This window comes from Acomys minous (genome assembly GCF_964271855.1).
Source record: "Acomys minous genome assembly, chromosome: 9".
Taxonomy (NCBI): Eukaryota; Metazoa; Chordata; class Mammalia; order Rodentia; family Muridae; genus Acomys; species Acomys minous.
This window is the reverse complement of record NC_140490.1, coordinates 119,460,288-119,472,660: the sequence shown is the minus strand read 5'-3', so window position 1 is coordinate 119,472,660 and position 12,373 is coordinate 119,460,288. Positions and strand designations below refer to the sequence as shown.

General features: G+C 50.8%; 1 protein-coding gene across 4 annotated transcripts in view; it reads right to left on the bottom strand.

The window, feature by feature from the left end:
* The window catches only part of TRIM55 (tripartite motif containing 55), a 49,321-nt gene extending 37,381 nt beyond the window's left edge, over positions 1-11,940 (bottom strand). For all 4 annotated transcript variants that reach the window (XM_084794444.1, XM_084794443.1, XM_084794445.1 and 1 more), the window contains exons 1-2: positions 11,094-11,940; positions 10,416-10,588 (exon numbers count right to left, since the gene is read on the bottom strand). In XM_084794444.1, the coding sequence (XP_084650570.1) occupies positions 10,416-10,588; positions 11,094-11,261 (341 nt within the window). In that variant the 5' untranslated portion in view covers positions 11,262-11,940. The remainder of the gene's footprint in view (positions 1-10,415; positions 10,589-11,093) is intronic.
* Positions 11,941-12,373: the final 433 nt, after the last annotated feature.

Sequence of the window (12,373 nt, the reverse complement as noted above, 5' to 3'; positions counted from 1 at the left end):
TTAGGCTGGTGAGTTGCCCAGTGCTGCCTCTCCAGCCTCTGCTCCCGCCACCAAACCCTTTCCTACCTACAGGTCTGAGAACTGAAGCTCTCAGGGGGAATAGAACTAGGTATGTGTGGGTGTAGCCTTCTTACATGAACCCCAGAAAGTTTGATGCATCCCATATAAACACTGAACCTGACCCCAGCAAGACGGCTCAGTGGGTAAGAACACTTGCTACCGAGCCTGATGGTCTGAGTTCAGTGCCAGGGCCTACAATGGTAGAAGGAGAGAACTGATTCCTGTGAGCTGTGTTCTCCATGAACACCTGACACCCCCCCCCCACACACACACACACTATAAGTAAATGCATGCAAACGTTTAGGCTCAGATTGTTAGAAATCCAGATTCAAAAGTTTCCTCATATCCCCAAACGTAGTTATTTATTTCACTTTTCAGCCATTATTTTTTGTTCAGTTGCTGTTGAAATCCATTTCTTAAAAAAACCACAGGACTATATGGACAATGAGTCCATTTAGCTAGTAATAGACAGTATTTCTAAAAAGTATTAAGTAGAGTAGCCAAAGTGTGAATTACCCATAGTAAGAATTATAAATACTAACATGTAACATATAAGTGTAACATTTAAAAGTGGATTACATATATACACATATGTACATATGTAAATATACATATATGAAACCAAATGTATATTTTATGTTCTTCAGATGTGTAAAGCTGTGTTGCATATAAAAACATACTCTCTACTGAGGGTCATGAATCCAAGTGTTTGAATACGCTGGTGTTGGTGAGAGGGTTTATGTAGCTGCAGCACCAGTCTCAGAGGCAGAGGACATAATAGCATATCTCTACTGTATACCTAGTACTTGACATTGGCAGAAATAAGGGCTGGGCAAGCTCCAGGTCTGACAAAGAAGGTTCAAGAGGTTCCCTGTCCAAGATTTCACAAGAGTAACTTTTGTCTGGTCCTGTAGCTGCACACATTCCTGAAATCTACAGCCTCCTGATTCACCCATGTGTCTGGGACTCAAGCAAGTAAGCACAGCCACGAATGGGACCCCTGAGCCTAGCACAGGCCTCACAGCAAAGAGTGCTGCTGAAATATTTGCTGAACAGAAGAGTGATAAAATGAGGATGAAAGTGGAAAATTCAGGATTGGTTGGGACTTTAGGTTATCGGGAGAGTGGGATTCACAAATTGGCCTCTGTCTGGGTCAAAGCCATCAGTACGTTAGGTTAGCTTAGGCTTTGCTGGAGTCCGGAGCATATCTGCTGGAAAAAATGCAGCACAAGCATGCTAATGTCCGTTATCTTCCTTAGGCATGTCCCAGGGGCAGCATGTGCTCCTTGTGTCATTATGGTGTCAGCAGATATGAGCAGAGACAGTACTATAGAGCTAGAAACGGAAAACATGCGCAGATATTGAACATGTGGAAACAGCCAGAATGTTATATTTTTGTTCGTGACTCAATTTACTTGGTTTTTTTTTCATAATACATTGAGAATTGCTTCCTTTATTTATTAGTAGGGTTTTTTTGTTGGTTTTGTTTTGTTTTGTTTTTTGTTTGTTTGGTTTTTGTGGTTTTCTCTATTTAGGGGCAACCTGGGCTAGAGGCAGCAATCTCTTCTAAGTAAGTATGTAAGAACAACCTGTGCATAGCTTATACCAAATAACAGGTCTGAGACAAGGTAGGCTAGAGAACTGAGGATGTGACACTTTCTATGAGGTGGCAGTGATGGAGCACACAGCTGTGGTTCAGGGCTCAGTGCTGAATGCTGCGAGTGGCCTCTCACTGTTCAGTAGTGTGGGGACCTATCACTTGTCCTCTCTGGTCTCCTAGGTCGCTGGGGTTATCGTAGTGTTTACTCTGGAGTGAGCAAGAAATTCCGGTGAGGAAGTTCAATTAGTCCCTTTGTAGCTAAAGTGATCTGAAAGTTAACATCCTGCTCAGTTTCGGCACCGGCTGCTGCTTGGCCTTGAATACATTGCTAAACCTCTGACATCAGTTTTCACTCATCTGGAAATAAGATGTAGAGTCTTCTAATTAAATGTGGCAGAATGGGCTGAGGCAGTTATTATGTCTCCTGGGGGAACCCCCCTAAAGGGAGCAAGGAAATAAAAATATATGAAGCAATAAACACCAAAGGTAAGATGAGAACAAACAGGAGATGCCTAGCAACTGCTGAAAACTGGGTACATCTAGATAAAAAGGAAGTGGCCTCGTTCAGTTGGCTTCTGCAGACTGCCTGCTAGGCAGATAGATGCCTATGGTCTGCGAGTCCTAGGAAGTTTCCCCAACTGCAGTCAGAATCTTCAGCAGGACCTCTGTGGGATACTGTGGAGGCAGGGATGTGAGGGATGTGAGGGGTGTGAGGAGTGTGAGGGGTGTGAGGGGTGTGAGGGGTGTGAGGAGTGTGAGGGGTGTGAGGGGTGTGAGGGATGTGAGGAGTGTGAGGAGTGTGAGGAGTGTGAGGGGTGTGAGGGGTGTGAGGAGTGTGAAGGGTGTGAGGGGTGTGAGGGGTGTGAAGGATGTGAGGGGTGTGAGGGGTGTGAGGGGTGTGAGGGGTGTGAGGGGTGTGAGGAGTGTGAAGGGTGTGAGGGGTGTGAGGAGTGTGAGGAGTGTGAGGGGTGTGAGGAGTGTGAGGGGTGTGAGGAGTGTGAAGGGTGTGAGGGGTGTGAAGGGTGTGAGGGGTGTGAGGGGTGTGAGGGGTGTGGGGGTGTGAGGGGTGTGGGGGTGTGAAGGGTGTGAAGGGTGTGAGGGGTTTGAGGGGTGTGAGGGGTATGAGGGGTATGAGGAATGTGAGGGGTGTAAGAGGTGTGAGGGGTATGAGGGGTATGAGGAGTGTGAGGGGTGTGAGGGGTGTGAGGAGTGTGAGGGGTGTGAAGGGTGTGAGGGGTGTGAGGAGTGTGAGGGGTGTGAAGGGTGTGAGGGGTGTGAGGGGTGTGAAGGGTGTGAGGGGTGTGAGAGGTGTGAGGGGTGTGAAGGATGTGAGGAGTGTGAGGGGTGTGAGGAGTGTGAGGGGTGTGAGGGGTGTGAGGGGTGTGAAGGATGTGAGGAGTGTGAGGGGTGTGAGGAGTGTGAGGGGTGTGAGGGGTGTGAGGGGTGTGAAGGGTGTGAGGAGTATGAGAGGTGTGAGGGGTGTGAGGGGAGTGAGGGGTCTGAGGGGTGTGAGGGGTGTGAAGGGTGTGAGGGGTGTGAAGGGTGTGAAGGGTGTGAGGGGTGTGAAGGGTGTGAAGGGTATGAGGGGTGTGAGGGGTATGAGGGGTGTGAGGGGTGTGAGGGGAGTGAGGGGTGTGAAGGGTGTGAGGGGTGTGAGAGGTGTGAGGGGTGTGAAAAATGTGAGGAGTGTGAGGGGTGTGAGGGGTGTGAGGGGTGTGAAGGGTGTGAGGGGTGTGAGGGGTGTGAGGGGTGTGAGGAGTGTGAGGGGTGTGAGGGGTGTGAGGGATGTGAGGAGTGTGAGGGGTGTGAGGGGTGTGAGGAGTGTGAAGGGTGTGAGGGGTGTGAGGGGTGTGAAGGGTGTGAGGGGTGTGAGGGGTGTGAGGGGTGTGAGGGGTGTGAGGGGTGTGAGGAGTGTGAAGGGTGTGAGGGGTGTGAGGAGTGTGAGGAGTGTGAGGGGTGTGAGGAGTGTGAGGGGTGTGAGGAGTGTGAAGGGTGTGAGGGGTGTGAGGGGTGTGAAGGGTGTGAGGGGTGTGAGGGGTGTGAGGGGTGTGGGGGTGTGAGGGGAGTGGGGGTGTGAAGGGTGTGAGGGGTGTGAGGGGTTTGAGGGGTGTGAGGGGTATGAGGGGTATGAGGAGTGTGAGGGGTGTGAGGGGTGTGAGGGGTGTGAGGAGTGTGAGGGGTGTGAGGGGTGTGAGGGGTGTGAGGGGTGTGAAGGGTGTGAGGGGTGTGAGGGGTGTGAAGGGTGTGAAGGGTGTGAGGAGTGTGAGGGGTGTGAGGGGAGTGAGAGGTGTGAGGGGTGTGAGGGGTGTGAGGGGAGTGAGGGATATGAGGGGAGTGAGGGGAGTGAGGGGTGTGAGGGGTGTGAGGGTGTGAAGGGTGTGAAGGGTGTGAGGGGTGTGAGGGGTATCAGGGGTGTGAGGGGTGTGACGGGTGTGAGGGGTGTGAGGGGTGTGAGGGGAGTGAGGGATATGAGGGGTGTGAGGGGAGTGAGGGGTGTGAGGGGTATGAGGGGTGTGAGGGGTGTGAGGAGAGTGAGGGGTGTGAGGGGTGTGAGGGGTGTGAAGGGTGTGAGGGGTGTGAGGGGTATCAGGGGTGTGAGGGGTGTGAAGGGTGTGAGGGGTGTGAGGGGTGTGACGGGTGTGAGGGGTGTGAGGGGTGTGAGGGGTGTGAGGGGTGTGAAGGGTGTGAGGGGAGTGAGGGGTGTGAGGGGAGTGAGGGGTGTGAGGGGTATGAGGGTTGTGAGGGGTGTGAGGAGAGTGAGGGGTGTGAAGGGTGTGAGGGGTATCAGGGGTGTGAGGGGTGTGAAGGGTGTGAGGGGTGTGAGGGGTGTGACGGGTGTGAGGGGTGTGAGGGGAGTGAGGGGTGTGAGGGGTATGAGGGGTGTGAGGGGTGTGAGGAGAGTGAAGGGTGTGAGGGGTGTGAGGGGTATGAGGGGTGTGAGGGGTGTGAGGGGTGTGAGGGGTATGAAGGGTGTGAGGGGTGTGAGGGTGTGAAGGGTGTGAGGGGTGTGAGGGGTGTGAGGGGAGTGAGAGGTGTGAGGGGTGTGAGGGGTATCAGGGGTGTGAGGGGTGTGAAGGGTGTGAGGGGTGTGACGGGTGTGAGGGGTGTGAGGGGTGTGAGGGGAGTGAGGGGTGTGAGAGGTGTGAGGGGTGTGAAGGATGTGAGGAGTGTGAGGGGTGTGAGGAGTGTGAGGGGTGTGAAGGGTGTGAGGGGTGTGAGGGGTGTGAGGGGTATGAGGGGTGTGAGGGGTGTGAGGAGAGTGAGGGGTGTGAGGGGTGTGAGGGGTATGAGGGGTGTGAGGGGTGTGAGGAGAGTGAGGGGTGTGAGGGGTGTGAGGGGTGTGAAGGGTGTGAGGGGTGTGAGGGGTGTGAGGGGTATCAGGGGTGTGAGGTGTGTGAAGGGTGTGAGGGGTGTGAGGGGTGTGAAGGGTGTGAGGGGTGTGAGGGGTGTGAGGGGTGTGAGGGGTGTGAAGGGTGTGAGGGGTGTGAGGGGTGTGAGGGGAGTGAGGGATGTGAGGGGTATGAGGGTTGTGAGGGGTGTGAGGAGAGTGAAGGGTGTGAGGGGTGTGAAGGGTGTGAGGGGTATCAGGGGTGTGAGGGGTGTGAAGGGTGTGAGGGGTGTGAGGGGTGTGAGGGGTGTGAGGGGTGTGAGGGGTGTGAGGGGTGTGAGGGTATGAGGGGTGTGAGGGGTGTGAGGAGAGTGAAGGGTGTGAGGGGTGTGAGGGGTGTGAGGGGTGTGAGGGGTGTGAGGGGTGTGAGGGGTGTGAGGGGTGTAAAGTGTGTGAGGGGTGTGAGGGGTATGAGGGGTGTAAAGGGTGTGAGGGGTGTGAGGGGTGTGAGTGGAGTGAGGGAGTGAGGGGTGTGAGGGGTGTGAGGGTGTGAAGGGTATGAAGGGTGTGAGGGGTGTGAGGGGTGTGAGGGGTATCAGGGGTGTGAGGGGTGTGAAGGGTGTGAGGGGTGTGGACGGGTGTGACGGGTGTGAAGGGGTGTGAGGGTGTGAGGGGTGTGATGGGTGTGAGGGGAGTGAGGGGTGTGAGGGTGTGAAGGGTGTGACGGGTGTGAGGGTTGTGAGGGGTGTGAAGGGGTGTGAGGGGTGTGAGGGGAGTGAGGGGTGTGAGGGGTGTGAAGGGTGTGAGGGGTGTGAAGGGTGTGAAGGGTGTGAGGGGTGTGAGGGGTGTGAGGGGTATGAGGGGTGTGAGGGGTGTGAGGGGTGTGAGGGAGTGAGGGGTGTGAGGGGTGTGAGGGGTGTGAGGAGTGTGAGGGGTGTGAAGGGTGTGAGGGGTGTGAGGGGAGAGAGTGGTGTGAGGGTGTGAGGGGAGTGAGGGGAGTCAGGGTTTGAGGGGTGTGAGGGGTGTGAGGGAGTGAGAGGTGTGAGGGGTGTGAGGGGTGTGAAGGATGTGAGGAGTGTGAGGGGTGTGAGGAGTGTGAGGGGTGTGAAGGGTGTGAGGGGTGTGAGGGGTATGAGGGGTGTGAGGGGTGTGAGGGGTGTGAGGGAGTGAGGGGTGTGAGGGGTGTGAGGGGTGTGAGGGGAGTGAGGGGTGTGAGGGGTGTGAGGGGTGTGAGTGGTGTGAGGGGTGTGAGGGGTGTGAGGGATGTGAGGGGTGTGAGGCAGCTATAATGAGGAGCACTTGGCAGACACTTTAAGAGGTTACATGAAGAAGAAAGTGGGAAATTCAGGATTGGTTGAAAGCAGAGCTGTAGCCAACAGAGGAAGACATGGGTCCAAGGGTCTTAACCCAAAGGGGACTAAAAGGATCCCAAGTAGAGGTCGAACCCAGCACTGGAAAGGCTCAGTGTGCAGCAGAAAGCCAGTAACCAATGACTAACATCGAAAAGCAAAAACAGGAAATAGGAGCATAACGGTAACATGGGCATGGGGTGGGAGAGCTGGCCCAATGGTTAAAAGCACAGGTTGTTTTTGCCGAGGACGAGAGTTGGGTTCTCGTGGCTGTGAACAACTCTAGTTCTAGGGGAGCCAGCACACACATGCACGCAGGCAAAATATTCACACCAGTAAAATAAAGTCTAAAAACTTTGTAACAAAAAACCAAACTAGCAGCACAATTAGCATTGGTCATAAATAACAAGGGGCATTAAAAGAGAAACAAAAGGTTTGTATTTGGGAAGTGAGAGTTAAGAGTGTGAAAGAGAAAGATGGAAACAATCCTTCTTCACTGGAGGCCTTGTAGTCTTCATTAAGATTCTTAAAATTAGAATAGCTATGTATTTCCGTCCCATTGCAGCATTTGAAAGGGCTTGGGAATGTCTTAGTAAAGTACTTGCAATGCAAGCATCGGGACCTGAATTTAAGCCTAAGCATTCTTAAAAGCAAACAAACAAACAGTGTGGTGCTGTGTGCCTGTGGTCCTAACGCTGGAAATGCTGAGGAGAATCCCTGGAGCTGGCTGGCCAGCTGTGCTGTTTCAGTGGCAGATCCCATCATTAAAAAAACAAAACAAAACAAAACAATAAAGTGGAGAGCAACAGAGAAAGGCATCTAGTCAACCACTGGCCTCCTACACATATGTGCACATACACTGGCCCACACATGAATATGCACACATGTATATAACACACACACACACATTATACACACACCACACACACACACCACACACACCACACACCACACATACACACCACACACACACCATACACACACACACACCACACACTACACACATTCACACACACCACACATACACCACACACCACACACACACCACACACACCACACACTACACACACACCACACACACACCACACACACCACACATACACACCACACACACACCATACACACACACACCACATACACACACACACACATACCACATACACACACACACACCACACACACACCACACACACCACACAACACACCACACACACACACCACACACACACACACACCACACACACACACACACACACACACACACACACACCCCACACACACCACACACACCACACACACACCACACACACCACACACACACACCACACACACACACCACACACACACACACACACACACACCACACACACACACACACACACACACACACCCCACACACACACCACACACACCACACACACACACACACACACACACACACACACACACACACACACAATTTGGTAGGGTGATAGTAGAGCTCACTTCAGAGACTCTTGGGAAAATCAAAGAATCACACCTGATTCACAGGTAAAAAGCTCTGAATAGAGTCTAACACACAACACAGACTCATTTTGTTTGCTATATTAACAAACTAATCACTATGTTCAATAATAATATTAACCAACTTAGTGCCTTCTCTTGCCTAGCTCAAACTGCGGAGAGTGCAGAACACTAGACAAAGCCAGGATTTGTCCAGACTCCAGCTGTTCTGTAAGAGGCCAGAGTTGAACAACACTTTGAAAGTTCATCACGGCTGCATTTTCCCTTTCTGCTGACAGGGCTAAAGTCTAGAGCTGGGGTGAGTTTCTTCTGTATGCCCAGGCTTATTCTAAGATCACCTAATATATCCCAATTTCAGGAGCAGCTAGGTTCGTGTGACTAGGCCCCTTTGGGCAACTCCAAAAGCAACTTGAGTTTAACAAACAATGTAAAAATTTTTATAATCACAACACTATCCCTATTTCATTTGGCTCTTGCTTTAGTGATGGAGATTTGACTCACTGCTTTTGTACAATTTGTCCCTCAGCCCTTGAAGGGGCATCAGGCTGACTTCATGATTAAGGAAGTTTTTCTAACACAGCAAGTTACTTGTATCATTCTCTATTGTTCTATTCGTTTCATCCAGATGCTGTTATGCTCACGTTTGAAGATCCCACTAGGTGAGTGGTGAGACAGAAAAAACATCGCAATAAATAGAACACAGAAGCCTGTGGCGTGCTAGTCTGTGCTGCTAATGAGCTGTATTGTGGAGCCCCTGCTCTGTGAAATGCACTGTGTATCATACTGACACCATTGGAACACAAATGCCTTTTAGTAAATGCCTGGCTATTAGTTGCCAGGGTAATCTCCTAAGGAGACAACGTGGAGTTGAGTGTTTTGAGGTTACAATATAATAATACCATTTCTTACTCCTCTTTCTGCCCAAACCCTCCCATCTATCCCTCCTGCTCTCTTTGGAATTCATGGGCTTTTTTTTTCCAATTGGCATTACATACATATATGTATATACAAACATATTTCTACATAAGACCTACTCAGTCTACACAGTGCTACTCTAAGTGTGTTCTCAGGGATTCCTGTTCAGTACTGGGTCACCACCTGGTGCGCTCCTCCCTGGGGAAGACTGTTTCTTCCTTTCGTGGCGTTTCATAGCTGCCTGCACATCTTTGTGGCTTGAAACCTCGTGGTCTTTCCCCACCCACGTTGGCATGTCTGTTGTTGTTTTCCTTGTTCAGCTCACGTTTAGGAAGGCACGTCATGGGGGGTACAGTTTGGGGTATAGCTTCTGAAACCAATAGGAGACAGAGTCTCACACAAAACTCCCTGATCTGGTAGCTCTTGGGGTCCTTAACTACCCCACCACCACCACCACCACCACCACACAGTGTTCTGCAATGTTCCCCGAGCTTTGGGTGTGAGGGTTTTTGTAGATATATTCTCCGGGATGCCTACGTTGAATTTTAGCACAGTGGAGCACAAAGCAATCATATCTGTGCCTGGCAACGCTTTCCTTCTTGTTGAGAGACTGGGAAGCAAGGGGAACAGGTGGCCGTACTGTGTCACCAGCAGTTCCTCCCCAGTTCCATCTATAGCCTGGTGCTATCTAATTTAGTTCTGAGTCTTGAGCAGAAGCTAATGGCCATAATAATCACAATAATTACATGTTAGATTAGTTGAACAACTTTCCCTGCAAAGAGTGCAAGGCGTTTATAGCCCTGCAGATGTTCTGTAAGCATAGTCACCTCGAAATAAGGATCACAATGGGTCCCTTCCTACACAATCTCCATACGGCTACCAAGGATTTAGACTCAGGTAACCTGCGTGTGTATAACTGAGGTAGGGGTCTTCACACCACGCCTTTTAGGTATAAACTCTGTAGCTTCATCTTTAGGAATGGAGCCATGTGGCTTTTGTGCTGTGACAAACAAGAAGACTTTAAAAGTGCTGTAATGAATGAATGCATGTGGCACAGCCATCAACCTGCAAGTGAGTGATGAGCATGTGGACAGGGAAATAGCGCGAAATGCATCTCCCCTCCCGTTTCTGTAAGTAAGGCCTCTGAAGACCAGCATTATATCTTGCCTTGAACCTTACATAGAGTCAACGCGACAAATGATGATGTCAGAATGTTCTTTAACGTATAAATATTACTATTGTAGACTACTTTAAGGCAGGACAACTAGGATCTGGGGTATTTTTGAAAGGTGATGTGTCTTAACCTCTGTACATGTCTGTCTGTGCTAGAGCCCTTCTGCATCAAAGGATCTGGAGTCAATGAGGAACCAGCAATGTATCAGCGTGTCTAGAACGACCCTAACAAAAGGCCGTGAGAGCGGCCTCGCACCTCTTTCAACATGACTCTCTTTAAATGGCACGGAAGCACGGCCATCGGCTCCCTTCTCTCCTCCAGGGGCAACTCTTTCTCAATGGGAAGAACGGACTTGGAAAAGCCTTTTAAGGAACAATTAATCTCTGACTGGTGACAAACATGCAGTGAGTGCATCAGCCTGTTCATAAGATAAAAACAGACAGCGCAGCCGGCAGGTCTGGCTCGGCGGGTCAGAGCAGCTCTCACCTGGTGGATTCCTGTTTGTAGATGTCGATGATGTTTTCCACGAGCAGGTTCCTCTGCAATCCGTAGACCCCGTGTCTGTCCAACACCACCTCGTGTCTGCAGGAGGGACAGCGGAAACGGCCCCCTGATGCCACAGCGGTGCCTCCTCTTGTGGGTAAGTACGGGTTAGAGGCCTGTTCTTGCCAAGCAAAGGGGGGAGAAAAGGAACTAAGTGATCCCATGGGGAGTGTTTTGGAGACTTACTTTCACTCTCTGACACTGCACAATGAGGATTCCTCAGGGCTTACTCCAAGTGGTCCTAAAATTCAGGGCCTTCGCTGCGCTACAGCCATCTGCAGTACACCCTGGTCTGCAAGAGGCATTTTTTCTACCCTGTGTTTTCAGAACCCGGTTTCAGCTGGAAGCTCCCATGCGCATACCCTGGCCAGTAACTCATTTTCAATTTTTATCCAGATCCAGTGAATCAGTTTGTTTGTTTGTTTGTTTTACTAAAGACAAATGTGGCTCTTAGAATTAAAACACAATGGGGTTTGTAAGCGAGGAGGAGGAGGTTGACAACCAACCCAGGGAAACGGCTCACACACGCTATTAACAGCCCGGGGCCGCTCTCTAAGGGAACTGACTTTGATTTCAAACACTTGATACAGGACAGAGCCTCCGAATTCCAAGCCAGCCTACCTGGAAGATGTCACTGGCGCATTTCCTGCACAGGTTGTGCTGGCAGGGGAGGATGACCACCGGCTTCGTGAACATCTCCAGGCAGATGGGGCAGATCAGTTGCTTTTCCAAGTTATCCATGGTCTGCTGCTCCTTGGAGAAAGACTTGTAGTTCAGAGAAGCGCTCATTTCCTGGCCGTCCCTGAGTGTCCAGCCGGGGAAGCGTGCTCCCAAACGGCTTCCGAAAGTGTTTCCTGGAAACAACTCCAAGGACTGTACGATCAAATGTCCTTTATGTTTCTCTCTATGGAGGACATTGTTTCAGGCCCTGGCTCAGAGTGGATGATGGAGCTGTTTTTAGCAACCCAAGGTCACGTGACCCTGGACTGACTTGTCCATATAAGCCAGTGACAGGAGGATGGATTCTGACAGGTGACAGAGAGCAGGAGTCGACATTCTTGCCCTAGGGAGTAAGAGAGTGGGTGGGAAGGGGATTACAAGTCCGTTTTAGCAGGGGTTACGAAGGGAGGGCGACCTGAAGCTCACAGTTGTCAACAACAAATGCAAATGTGCATGCCTGGTCTCTGAGCCATGCCCTGCGTGAGCCCTTGGAAAGAACTTCGTGACAGGCTCCTCAGAACGCAGCCCTGGAGTGGAACTGTATAAGCAGTATTGTTTCTTCAGACGTCATGAAGGAAACAAGCCGCCTGAAGTAATACGACAGCAACTGCTTAGGTGCAAAGCAAGCAAACTTGTTCTGCAGATCTCTATCCCGGTCCCAAAGGGCAATCGTTTAAAAAGCCATGCATGGTATTAAGCATTTCTTCTTTGCCAAGACTGCAGTATAGGGAAAATTTCAACTTAAAAGCTGAATTCCATATCCATTCACCATAAACGTACATATAAAGGCCTTTTAGTCTTATGCTTGTTTATGTGTACGTATGTATGTTTACATGTGTGTGGGTGAACATGTTGCACACATGCATGGATGCCGGGGCAGGTGGCTGGCATCAGGAGTCTTCCTCTGTCACTCTCCGTCCTACACACAGAGCAGGATCTCTCAACGGAAGCCAGCATTGGCTGGTAAGACCAGGGTGGCCAGCCATCTTGTTTAGGGGATTCCTCTGTTTTCCCTGGGTTGACAGGCGGGCAGCCACACTCAGCAGGCATTTACATGAGCTCTGAGATATGAACTTGAGTCCTCACCACACTGCTGTAGCAAATGCTTTATCCACTGAGCCATCTCCCAGGCCTCTGTTTAAAGAAAGAAAGAAACAAACAAACAAACCAACAAACCAAGC